The sequence below is a fragment of the Typopeltis vanoorti genome, chromosome 2, assembly GCF_054136105.1.
Source record: "Typopeltis vanoorti isolate ZY-2024b chromosome 2, IOZ_Tvanoo_1.0, whole genome shotgun sequence".
Taxonomy (NCBI): domain Eukaryota; kingdom Metazoa; phylum Arthropoda; class Arachnida; order Uropygi; family Thelyphonidae; genus Typopeltis; species Typopeltis vanoorti.
In genome coordinates, this window is record NC_143550.1 from 42,795,155 (window position 1) to 42,809,022 (window position 13,868).

The 13,868-nt window shown below is 33.7% G+C and overlaps 1 protein-coding gene across 1 annotated transcript in view; it reads left to right on the forward strand.

Moving 5' to 3' along the window:
* LOC150108968 (BAR/IMD domain-containing adapter protein 2-like) overlaps positions 1–13,868 on the forward strand; it is a 93,782-nt gene that overhangs the window by 35,611 nt on the left and 44,303 nt on the right. Inside the window, exon 3 of the mRNA XM_090404650.1 lies at positions 1,234–1,326. Within this exon, the coding sequence (XP_090260776.1) occupies positions 1,234–1,326 (93 nt within the window). The remainder of the gene's footprint in view (positions 1–1,233; positions 1,327–13,868) is intronic.

Sequence of the window (13,868 nt, forward strand, 5' to 3'; positions counted from 1 at the left end):
AAAATTCTTATACTTTTAAAAATATGTGGAATGGCCTTCAGCTACTGGCTACAGAAGCCCAACTCAGAAAGGATTAATTTGGCTGAAGGATAGGTTAATTAAAATGTATGCATTAAGATTATCTCATTTAGCAATGTTGAGTAAGTAGATCTTTTGTATGCAAAGTTATATACATTTAAAGTTTTAAAATATGGACATTAGCTATTGGACGAAACACTAAGTAAACATTTGGGACAGTGAATCTTGTCGCGTATCGGCTTTCCCATTGTGGAAATTGCTCAGTTTATAGTTACTGTATTAATTCAATTTTTCCATATTGAGTTAGTCCATCTTAAACTGATGGAACTAATTTGCTTTCTGATGCTGTGGTTTCCTTCATAAGTATAAAGATGACATTTTCTACATTAAGCAGTAATTATATGCATTCATACCAGCTATACTCATGAAATTGAATAATTCATACGTGAGCTTGTCTCCTTGTGGGTCGAAACAAAGAAAGAGGCAGAGATTCAAATCTTAGATTAAGCAGGTACGGAATTCGAAATGTACGATGTTACGGTGATAAGATTTCACTGTTATATACGGGCTATCGGAGATTATCTTTGGGCGTGTGAAATATTTAATTTTCCCTAGATAAAAATTTTTGGAACCAATCTAGTAATTAGAAGTAATATCTCTTAAATTAAACTGAGAAATTAAGTGATGACAAACTTTTCAGAGGTGGCCTTAAGAACTGTACTAAGAGGATTCAAAATCTGAATGGTTAGTTTGGCAAACCACTCAGATTGAGTCCTTAAGATCTGAAAAACTGAAACTGAAAACAGTTCTTATTGAGCCTAAAAAATATTATTAAACACCAAATTGTTTTAAATTAAAACTTCATTTTATCTTGAGAAATGTCCGGTTCTACATGTCACGAATGTCCTTAAATGGTTGTACTTCTTGGAAATTAATTTTCTTAGCTACAATCCTAATAACTTCCGTGTGACTTGAGAGATTTGGTTATTTCATTTTTCTCGACTTGGGTGAAATGCTTATAATCCTGTTACTAATATAGAGAACTGCACAAAGTATCTGCATGTATTCATCTGACCCGTGATCATTTCTCTTCATTGAATTCCAGATATTTTTGAATGGAAGTTTCGTTCAACTTCCAAAACCTCCGGTATGGAAGTTTCTTGTAAATTTTTAATATTGGATATTAATTCACGTGATGGTTTTTTCTTTTTTCAGGAGCAGTAGCTGCATCGAAGACTTACATTGAAGCAATAAGTAAATTAGCTCGCCATGCTCACTTAGGAACTTGGGGAGGCTGTACAGATATCGGTAAGTGCTTTATTATATTTGAATCGGTTAGGATATGCAAAGAGTGGTTGCCTATGAGTGGATATACAAAGAATTCATTAAAATGAAAGGGAACTGTAGAAAAGAGAACAAATGTAGGATTTACTGTGCAGTTTTGCTTGAAAAGAGGAAATTTCAATAAATTCCTCAGTTATTTAGCTTTTGTTTCCCATAGAGCCAATAAACTGAGGAATTTATTGAAATTTCCTCTTTAAGTGAATTTAAAATTGATTCATTGATAATTAGATCTATTCAATCTTCTATGTGGATAACGCTCCCAGCTTAATTATGAGATTTAACCTTAAATACCGTTATTTTATTTTTTTGTTTCCTAAGAATCATTTTAAGTGGAATCTTTTTCAAATATTCCACTAATATCCAATATTCTCAAAAATAATTGAAAATAGGATATTAATGGAAGCCTTGCTTCAACGGTACTATTCTATGCGTAGTGATTTTGCTTAAATGGGTTTTTGTTGTTTACTCAAGTGTTGTTTACTCTTATGAAATGTTTATCTTTTTTTAATAAAGGATATTTTTGTGTTCTGCTGATAAATGCTTAAGTGTTTAGTTGTAACTGATATCACAAATAGCAAGAAGTAAAGTTTAAGGTTGTTTCGCAGTCGCCTCTTTTCAGATCAGTCGAAGAAATAGAAACAGCATCGTATTCTAGTTCACGAAAAGCACCTTATTTCCCCTCAGTCTCGTTCCTATGGAAACGACCAAGGACATTCCAAAGGAGGTATCGTTTCGGGCAGTTTCGTTATTTTGGGGCGAAAGGAGGAAATAAACTGGGGGCTCATGCATGTGAACAAAGCATTAAATAAGAATATTATCTTCGGAGGCAGACGTGGGATCATTCCGAAGCGTATTTCATTCTCAAAAACATTCACCCCACCAGGTATTTGTCTAGAGTGTGGAATAATGTAACCTCGACGATATTCGACGTCGGAATGCGAATTTCTCCAAATAAGAAAAATCTTAAGCTGCCATGCGACATTCTAGTTTCTTTTCTCTATCTCATGGTCATGTCTAGCCTGGTGTTAGCTTTAGCAAGGCCGCTCTTCCTGTCTGCTCTAAAGACGGCAGTGAGGATTTATGGTACATACATATTTTAATAGCAGGAAAAAAAACTTTCACCCGTAGTAAGCCATAACGCGAGCCTTGGGACTTAAGAAAACCAGACGGTTTGTAAGAATTCGGTTCTGCCTCGCATATATATTGGTGTGTTTAAAGAAATATTTACAAATTTAATTTCCTTGGAGACATCTCTTAAGTAGACACTCATTTTTATGGTTTACTTAAATATTTGTTGCTTTATAGGTGGTGCGAGATTGAACGTAATTTTTTTATATATATTTTAATAGTGAGAATGTTGATTCTCCTTGATTTAAGAGTGGATTTGAATCCATTTCAATTAATATCTACAGGGTTTGAGATTTTATGAAAATTCACGAAACAATTATTAAAGAATCGTGTTCTGCATTTTTAAAAAGGCATAATGTGGATGTTATTTCTATGCAGTTCACACTCCAATTTCCTATAAGTGCGGGACTTCTATGAGTATAATGCGCCTTGTATTGATTATAAATATTCTTAATCAATGATGGAGTAATGGTAGTCCGTTTATCATCTTGTCTAAGCGTACTTGTCTGTACGCTTAATCACTTGAGCGTACAGACAAGTTACTGTGTTCAAATTCGTGGAAGCTTGATTTCTCAAAGAAGCCATAAAATCCGATCCCCAACTAAATTCGAATTAGTTTTTCCTGTTTATATGGTCTAAAAACTGAATCCAAGAGTCATTTTCTTCGACATCCTTCTTTGAATTGGGATTGTCTTCAGACATCGTAAACTAAGCGTTTCCTTCTTATATGGTCTTCATTCACTTGCAAACTCCGAAGGTACATGCTTATCCACTTGAAGAATTACATTGCATTTATTCAAATACTCGCAAATTATATTTTAGATTTTAAAATATAAAAATACCAACATTCCTATTCACTAGTACTTAAGTATCTCAATCTTTAGTTACAGAGAAATTAGAGACTGGCCTTATTACTTGATTTTAAGTTCCTCAATGAATAGTTGGCAGTCGTAATCTTATTTAAAAAGCAATGTCTTAAATTTCATTGTCTATCGTATAACGACTACCAATATATCAACTCAGTACCTTTTTTTAACGATTAGCAGTAGAACGATATTAAATGAGAAAGAGCAAGTTTTTACTTTTAAAACAAACTGTCTTCTACCCGAAAGACAATATCCGTGACTCCAAGCTGTATTCTGTCGCTCAGACTACGGAGTGAGAACTTTCAACAAGGAAGCTTTGTCTGCAATGTCACTTCACCAAAAAAAAGCCGCTTCTTTTCCGGAAAGAAGCGTTAAGAATGCAAAAAGTTATTTCAAAAAAATACTTGCTCGAAGTAATATGTAAATTTCAGATTCTTCATAAATTGTTATCCAGCCTCGTTGTATTAACTAATGAATATTAAATCATGTTAATATAGAATTCTTCTGAGCCAGCTACAATAATGTTGTTGAAAGTAAATATAAATGATTGCCTTCAACTGGCTCTTGTACTTAATTCAAAGCATCTTTTCTTTAATTGGAAATACAATTTAAAAAGGTATTAATTCAGCATTCTAATATTTTTTTACGATGTGTTGAAGATCTTGACTGAACTGATTCAGTGATATTATCTATCATAAAATCTTATCTTCCTAATATGCAGATTTCTCTATATAATCCATTCTTCATTGGCCCTTTCTTACTATTACAATGTATACCGCAGGGGGTTCTCAAACTTCTTTAATTTTGTTCCACTTAAATAAGAATAAAAAAAAAATGTACCACCATAAAATACTATTTCAATATTAATTATTATTTGACACCTCCATGGAAAACCGTTATGACACGCTAATGAGACTTCGCATCCGAAAATTCACATAAAACTGCAATAAAAGTTATTTATTCGTTTTATTCGATTCGCCAAGGTAAATTCTTGGAACAGTCCACTCGTTACAATAGAAAAATACATTTTTCTGAACATTTATTTAAATATTTTGTGTAAAAATTGTACCACCAAAAATAACGTAATGTACCATTAGTGGTACATGTACCACAGTTTGAGAAACGATGGTCTAGTGGAAGGCAAGATTTTCTTGCTGGATAGTTTCGTCCTTTAGAAGAACACTCACTACAATACACTGGCTTCAAAACAGCCCAACTTCTAATGAGATCTCTCATGAAGTAAGATATACGATGACAGGTTTCTTACTCTGAATTAACCGAATCATTATTTCCACATGCAGCATTTATTTGCTATAGACTGCAGCCTCTGGTATGTAGGAATATATTAACTTGAATTTAAAAATAGTAATCCATCCAATAAGAAAAAACCAGCAAATTTGGCTTCTCTAAATTATTTTCTCCGTCTACTACCTTGCAGCATATTAAATAGCACCTACGAGCAATAATCTACGCCTTTTAACTCGGATATTTTTTGTTTCATATTAGATCTTCAACCTGTACTATTTGACCTCTTAGCAAACCGCTGTTTTCAGGTAACGTTCAACGCATATTTGTGTTCAAAATTATTTCAGCATAATTAAACGATTCGTGGTTTCAGGTTGACCTAAAAAAATTCGTTTAGCGACGAGCATCAGAAATATCGGTTATAAATAAAGTTTGAGCTTTCCATGATTAATGAACAGTTTTTTTTTGTATGTGTGTGCAAGTCTCATATCATTCCAGACCGTTCCATCACGCTATTGCATTTTCACTCATGGATCGATTTGGAAGAGTGAGGAAAATGCAACTTAGAATTCTATAATTTGAAATTTTCCTTGCTGATTCAATCACAATCAAAAAACATATTTTGGAAAATGGAGATCATTTAACTTATTCCACTAGTTTTAGATAAAACTTAAAATTTAAAAAATGAGTATTCACAGAAGGCTAAGAAGAACCAACCACGAAGGTTTATTTGAACATCTACAAGCGTTGCTGTTCATTCCGGACTTTCTTTAAACTCTCAGCGCACGTACCTCTGTGGCTATTAATCATCATGAGCACTTTTTTTTGCCATAAACCAGGAAAGAGATCCCAAAGAAGCTGAAACAGCTGTTTTTAGCTCGGAGGATTAGAATCCTCAAGAATTTCATCTCGACTCGGCGATGATCAGTGCTTAACACGAAAGTAACGGTGTGGCGAAATTCGTTTCGGCAGTAGGTGCAGTTGTCAAACAACTGATGAATGGTTCTTAACAAATGTTCTCGTCTTATCGGGTCATCTAACGAAACTGATCGCTGTGTCATTACTCTCTCTCGCTCAGAAGAAAGGTGGAGGTGATGCAACTGAAAAGAATGGCACCTTTTTATCGGTTACGGAAGTTCATTAGGCTAGCAAGGAAAGATAAAATATCCTTATTTCAGGGTTCACATAATCAGTGTTTCTACCTCTTTTCTGCCATTCATCTCGGTGGTCATTAAGGAAAGTAATCAAATGAAAGATACAGTAGTTATTTCGCGTGTGGGACAAAAATGGATTTTTGTGTGCAAAAGAATCTGGCACATTAGTAAGGCTTACTATAGCACAACATCTAAAACAAATTCAGTATTTTAGTCCCATATTTCGTTTACAGCAACTGAGCTTATTCAAGGAGACAATGCAAATTAATACGTAATTTCAAGCAAGTGTATAAATATTTTGACTACAGTCAGAGGGTGTGCACACAATATTTGAAAGATTATTCTGGAAATCTGCATGTGCTCTAATACTTCTAAAATGTGAATGTATAAAAATATGCTACTTCTCCCTCCAGAGGATGCATTTAAAATATTTGAATGCCACTTGCTGGAAATTCCTATTATTTGATCATTATTATTAAACACCTCATCGGATAATTTTTTTTTCTTATAAATTTTTTTTATAAATAATTATTTTACTAATGTGTAACCAACATATTTAAATGAGTTCATCAGAATTTGATATTTCTGGAAATGATTATTTTTCATGTGAAGATGAACACTATTTTCGCAAATAAATCAAACAACTGAAAGTGATTGTTTCGAAATTTTAGTTATTTTGACTTCGACTATTTTCACTCATGAGAAAATACATACACTGATTCATGCGCAAAATTGTATGCACTGTATATCCAGAATGCATAATCAATCATCGATTTCTAATGACTGTTACAGACTGCCTGCTACGAATTGAAACAAATATTCGAAATTTCCTTAAGAGTTAAATTTCCACAAATGGAGGAAAGGCTTAATCGCTTCTACAGTATTTGCATTAAAGGTAGATTGTCTCTGCTGAGCAATGAGCATTTCTTTAAGGGGCGGAAAAAAGAGCACAACTGAGGAAAAAGTCACAATTACCTGTAACCTAATTTGTCCCAAACCAAATTCCCTATACTGCCACATCTAAGCACTATTTTGTAATTGATGATGGTTGCCCATCGTCTTTTTCGTTTTTAAAGTCTTGCAACCAAGTCTCGTCGTTCGTTTTTCTGATCTTTGATCAATTAAACATGCCAAGAGGTAATTAGCAAATGTAGATAAATCGAGTAGGGTCGAAGTATCCCTTGAGGATAAATAATTACTTTAAGCCAATCGAAGATTTTTAAACGAGAAAGAAAAAGCTACGTGGATGTGTAGTTGTCGAATAACAAATAGCTACAAATTGCTTTAGGCGTCAAAACGTTTCGTCGCTATTTTAGGGAAAGAATACTCAAGTGAAAATGCATGGTATTCAAAAAAACTAAAGCTTAGTGGGGATCTCGCATATTAGTAAATTTCATTTAGATAAAGCTAGCTATAAAGTTTACTAATCTGCTAATGCTTCGGTTAGAAATAATTTTTCCCAACTTTACTAAGTTTTGATTCAACTAAATAAGCTCTTTTTTTCCTAAAGTTTTAGCTTTTTCCATAAGTTTTCATCTAATTTTCTATAGAATTAACCTCTAAGAAATGCTTCCGTTATGAAAAGTTCTTGCGTCAATGTTTCGAAGAAGTCGGTAATTCTCATAAATTTAGCATTTCTTATACTATTTTAGTTCATCTTAACTATATCTTATTTCAAGTCAGATCAAGATTTTCTGCCCAGCTTGTATTTAGATAGCATAAAATCGAACAGTCTTCGATGGAGTCTCATTAGTTAATGAAGTATACGTTCAATGTTTCTTTTTTCGTTTGTGAAAAAAGCACTGAAGTAATAGACAGATCGCCCTTTCTCAGAACACCGACAAGAAAATTCAATTCTATAAACAAAGTAATGGAAATCGAACTAGCTCTCGACTTACATTGGATGTAAAGTATTCTGTGGATAAAGATAAAAAAAACTACTTAATTTAGTAGTAAAGAAAAAAGTGATTGCTTAAGACTTTCTTTTCCACCTATAGGCTATTTGCAAAATTTACATATTTGATTTCTTTCAAATTGCTTTCATAAAATGTTTTTATATATATAGTTATTTTATGCATAAAACCTTGAATTTCAAAGGACAGGATAACATGATCACTGCAGATATAAACTTTCTTTACATTGTTCAGCTGTCAAATACCGCACTAAACATTTTTTTTTACGTGGTGAATTGGTATTAATGGATACCAACTGTTATATAATTTTATGAATGAACTAATTGTATTCTAAATTCTTTCTCTACTATTCTGGCAAGTTTCCCAAAATGGGTATTAAAAACTTCGCATAGGCAGGCATGCATCGAAAACAGGAAAGTAGCAGATGGTTCTTAGAGCTTGGACCCAGTGATGAATGAAACCCGTTTTTTAAAAAAGGCGAAATCCGATTTTGCATCAAGTCACTTTATTTCATTTCAGGCCGCAGTTTCACGCTTGATATGAACTGAATATTTTTACTGCAAGAGAATCGAAGCTTTCTGAGTGTAGCAGCATTTCTTTGAAGGAAGGGATATTTATAGCTAGATCCCTGCATCTAGAGTTGGTAACACTACAGAGATGAGCATTCATAGTTTGTCTTCCCTTCTTCTGGGACAGGGAAAAAATAGAATAAGGTGAATAGGAAATCCTCCTACAGTATACTAAAGTAAGAGTGTACGGAGGAGAGAACGTGTGGGCGTCAAGCAATTGTATAGAATAGTACTTCAGATAATTAAAACTATTTAATGAATTTAAAACAGTGGATTGTTTTTAGCTTTAGTTCTATTTCTAGGTATCAAAATAACACTTTTTTATGAAAAGATGTCAACAGACCAATACTATAGTCAAAGAACAATGATTATTAATTTGGTTTGCATTTTAAATCAAGGAGCGTGTAGGCTATATTATATTAGAATTCAGCTTAGAAGATTTGCAAATACACTAAATCTAAGTATGAAGGTGAACAGAGAAATTTACAGACTATATTCAAAAATCGGTAGAGAACGCAAATGTTCTATTGAGGAGGATCCTGGCTTGTAGGCAAAAGATAAATTCCATTTTATGCGACACTTCTACTTTAGATGCTATCGAAGCTGGACTGGTGTCTGGGTTTCAATTGTGATTTGGAAAAGGGAGAAGGCACACAAGACGAAAGTTAACATTGTAGACTCGAATACCTTAATCTAAGGACAGATTAATTAATAAACTGATGCATTGCTGTTAGCAAATAGACAAAGTGGGAATACAACTGATAAAAACGTTTTGGTCAATGCATAGTAGACTAATGGAGGGAGGAAAGAACGGTGAGCATGCATTTGTTTTCCTTTAATTGGAAAACTAATGCTCCATGAAATGCCTTCAAATAATAACTCTTATACATATCATTCTGTAGTTGTTCCTCGCCTAACTTGATCACTTTACGTATCATAAAGTATAAGTATAACCATTCTGGAAATAACTTTTTTAAGATTGAGCCAGCTTGTAACCTTCTAAACGTCACTAGAAAAGACGAATTCAGTATGTGATATACGATACGTAGAGCAGCTATTTTAATATGTTGGGCAGTGAAGCACTAATTCTTCTTTCTCCTCCGCTCCACAAACTCGATGGAACTGTTCATTTTCTATGTTTAACTTGAAACGATTAGTGACTTGAACATTCACCATATTGTGAAACATTATTTAAAATTATTAGTCTAAAAGTTTGAAAAGTTGTGTACATAAAACGATGTTTCTTTGAGTTTGGATATTTTTAAATTTAACTGTTTTAATCTAAACATTCGACTTCCATAATGCGATAGAAGGATTAAATAACGTTCCCGATTATGAAGTTTATAACGAGTAAAAGTTATAAACAACTGAAAAATAGCTTCATTTAGAAGCGAATAATTGGATTTTGTGTAAGTACCCACTGCCTTGCACTTATTTCGCTAACTCTAGAATCGTCTTATTAATTCTAGTTATTCCCTTAGTCAACAGACAAGACGTCATGCACATAAGAATGCTTCTCCTTCACTTAAGTCTTGTGCGATATTCTTCACTCAGCATGAGTACACCTACCACTCGACTATCATAAGAGATGACAATCAGCATCTTGATTAGGAGACAGCGGGAGAATCTGAAGGACATTTGTTTTATTGTTATGCTCCTTTGTGACAACCTCTCGGTTGACTACTTGCACATTTACTTAGCTAAAATTCCTTGAAAGCGTCACCTTACCAAGCACGTACATGCACCTGCAGATCAGAAATGAAGTTGTCTAGCTATACATGTGAATGCAGTTGTCTACTTTATTAGCGAAAACTGCATTATCCATTATGTCTACAAATTGTCTTCAACGCAAAATTCTAGAACAAGAACTGTTACAATCGTCATAACTTTTAATAGTAGGCCTCGATCGATCGAAAGATGAACAGCTCTCAACTATTCATTGCTTTTAGTTTTCTTTTTTCTTAACTCTAGAATTCCAAACATGTTTGCTAGTTCTTGTGACTTTTTGTCAAGTTTAAGAGAATTCCAAAATGAAATCAGTAGCACTTCATATGATAAAAGCATTTCATTAAGGCAGATAACTAAGGTCGTATTATGAAATGCTTGTACTGCAGTGTCATGCGGTTTCTATTATTCGCATCACGAAATTTCTTGCAACTAGAAATTGTGTAGCATAAGTGGTCAATACCTTTTTTATATTAGTTATTAAAACTCCTTAGAACAACAATTCACAAGAGAATCGACAAATTGTTTACAAAATACAGTCCAATATCGGAAAATAGTGAAAATTCGTCCGTTTTGATAGCTTTTAAGTCCTTTTTAGGCAAACTTAATATGGTTAATCTATCACTAAACCTCCTGCACGAAATTTCTTTTAATTACATGATACAATGGGTATCAGATACTGATCGGTACAAAGACGTCTGTGACGTCTTTTGTTTATTGCACCAAAATTTATTTTGGTTTTACATATAAATACAACCGAATATAGACGCTAGACAATCTTGTGCCTATTTCCTTTCAGCCGAGAAAAGTTGCCAACCTGTATCGGCTATTTCGCTTGCGTTTGCACAAATTCATCATTATTTTTCAAATAATGATGAATTTGATCCAGCAAATTACCCTCGCCCAAAAAATTGACAGAAAAACGACCGCTTTCTGATTTTTAATTGGTACGTTAAAGGGTTAACTAATTTTTATGCCGGAAGTATGTGGGTCATATAGCTAACGAAATGCTCTTCTGTAACTGTTTGTCCGCGTAGTGTATCAGATTCGCTGTTATTTTCTGACTCCTACATTTATTAGTTGAGCTTTTATTATCACAGGACCTCCATGGAGTCAAGTGACTCATCGCGGGAGGTCCGTATCTAGACAGCAGTGCATCGTACCACTCGAACTCATTCACCGTCTGCATCGCTCGCCACCCTCCTGCGGTAATGAAGTGCCACATTTCATGCACATGGAATGCTATTCTTGGTACATTTGTCCGGATAGTCGTTAAATTGCAGATAACATACTAATACATGTAGGTCTTGTTTGCCCGAATTTAATGCAAAGGAAACTACGTTGCTGAAGTAGGTAATTTCATTTTTTATGAATTACTCAACATATGCTCCTGACCAATCTCGTATACTAAATACACATTAGACTAATTCCGGGTCTTAAACGCCTAATCTGCCAAGACTGGCTTTTGTGACTATAATTTTAGGATAAAGTGGATAGTCATATACCTAAATATTTTTCCTTGTAAATATGTTATGCGAACTGGTGTGCCTCGTTGGAGAACGAAAAATCTTAGACGACGAATAAAGACTGGTTAACTCGCTTCAACTGAAAAGTCTTTGAAGGGAATTCAAAGTCATTCCACCTAAAGGACTTCGTCAAAACCAGTTGAGCTATAGAGGTTACAGAGAAATGAACTAATTTTACGAGAAGGCAAATTTCGACATAAATACATCGTTGAGAAACTTCAAAACTCCGTCTATCAGAAATTTACCTCTTCGTAGAATAAGGTGGTCATTTTCTTTTCTGATGTATGGGTTCTAATCGACTAGTGTGTATTTTGTATTATGCGTTTTTTCCCCATGTATAGCACAAAAAAGCGCAACATTAACAAATTTTCATCTTTCTCTCACACAGCGATACTTTTTGAAGACCGGTGGGGTTAAACAAATGTAATTCATTCATTTATAGCCAAAATATGTACCTTTTTTTTTAAAAAAAAAAATATAGGAAAATTTTCAAGAGTTAGTGGAACCAATCGTGGAATACACAAATTTAGTGTCTTCTACGATTTTCTTATGAAGCTATAATTTAGTTTCTCAATCAACTTTGGGACACATTACTGTTACTACCAGAAATATTTTGAAACTAACAATGCCAAAAAAAAAAAAAAAAAAAAAATCTATCTCCCTTCAAAATACGTACTGTTGGAAGTCATACAGTATACTTTTTATAACGTTGGCATGATTCTGATGCTGCATATCTATTTTTTTGTTGTTTCTTTTCAAAGAATATCTAAAAATCTAGATTCCTTCGGCTTTTTTCTCGATTCACTTATTGGTGTAAAGCCGTATTACCTAAATGATGATTCGATATCAAAAATCCTGTAAAAACTGTCTGGTCTGTAAGTAGTTGAATATTGCACATTATGAAGCAAATACCGGCAAGGAAGGATCCAACCTGTGAGTAACTTTTAACAAGAGCTGGATCCTTTTACAAGACAGCATGCTTCCACGTGTAGGTGGAGGAAACTAACTGCTTGGAGACTAATTTTGACTTAATTCCCAGTGAAATCATAGATTGCAGAAATTTTTTCGATTCTTTAATTTAAAATATAGAGATTGAAATTCTTATAACCAGGGAGCTTTTATTTTCTTTTTATTTTTCATTTCATTTTATGTTTCATTTTACTACGGGGCTTTTTTTCCTTAAGCATTTTCCCCTGTCAATTCTCTTACCTGTAAACAAAATCGATGGTGATGCCGTGCATTTCTTACTGAAGCAAGACTGTCAGAGAAAATACAGCGCGTCAGCTGTCGAAAAGGCTCCCCCTCCCAACGTACTACTAAACTTCATGACTGTATCAGAACAGAAATATAGCTGAAAATGTCACTTTCCAAAATGTGATTTGTCTTGATTGTTTCAGTACTCCAAACGGTAAATATCAAATCTAGTTAAAGAAAAAAAACTTACTAAACGCATGCCATTACAATACCACTGGCGAACTGTTGAATAAGTAAGCATGTGACCATTTGAAGTTCATCTCGCATATTTTCTCAATGAGAAATCATTTGAAACTATTGTACGAGTTTCATTGTCTTGTATATATAACTTCGCACACTTTGACAACAAATTTTTATGAATCTCATTGTGAATGTGCTGTTATGGATTAGACAACTCGAAAACAATTAAGTTTTCAATTTTCATTTAACCAGACACTGGTGGTTTCCCACTGAGGACGAAAATTATCTGACTGAAAGATTCTTGCATGCCAGAAGTCCAACGCACGTGTTTTTAGATCGGAGATGATACTCAGCCAGCAAACGTAAGATAAGTGGCGCTACTTATTCGTATCCTGGTATTAACCAAATATTAGTTCTCGAGAATTTGTGTAGATATATTAACATCTACAAATTATTCCTGCTTTTAAAATTAAAGTGAACAAAAGAACATTAAATTTCACAATATTTTAGAATTATTCAAAAATTCCTAGAATAGAAATTCATGAAATATCCTCCGCAAAATCTGAAATGGAAATTGGATGAAGTTCTGGATGGCTTGATTGAAATATTAATTCATTTTTAGAAAACGACTTGTATTAAAAAATCAGGATAAATATTAATTACATGCTGAAATGAAGAAATTGGAATTAAATTGCTAGCTTTGTTACCGAGTGGTTAGCATATCCACTCTCTATCCAACAAGTTGCGGGTTCGAATTCCGTGGGCATAGACGTGTCTTGTCCTTAAGTGGTAGAATTTCATCGCCAAGTGTGAGAACTACCGCTTATTAGGGGCCTGATTTAGCTTGAAATATACAAAAAAAAAAATCTCATCGGTGGGAGTTTAATTTTTATTTGTTAAATAACTCTTTCTTCAATACCTATTTCTATATCTGGTTTCATATGGA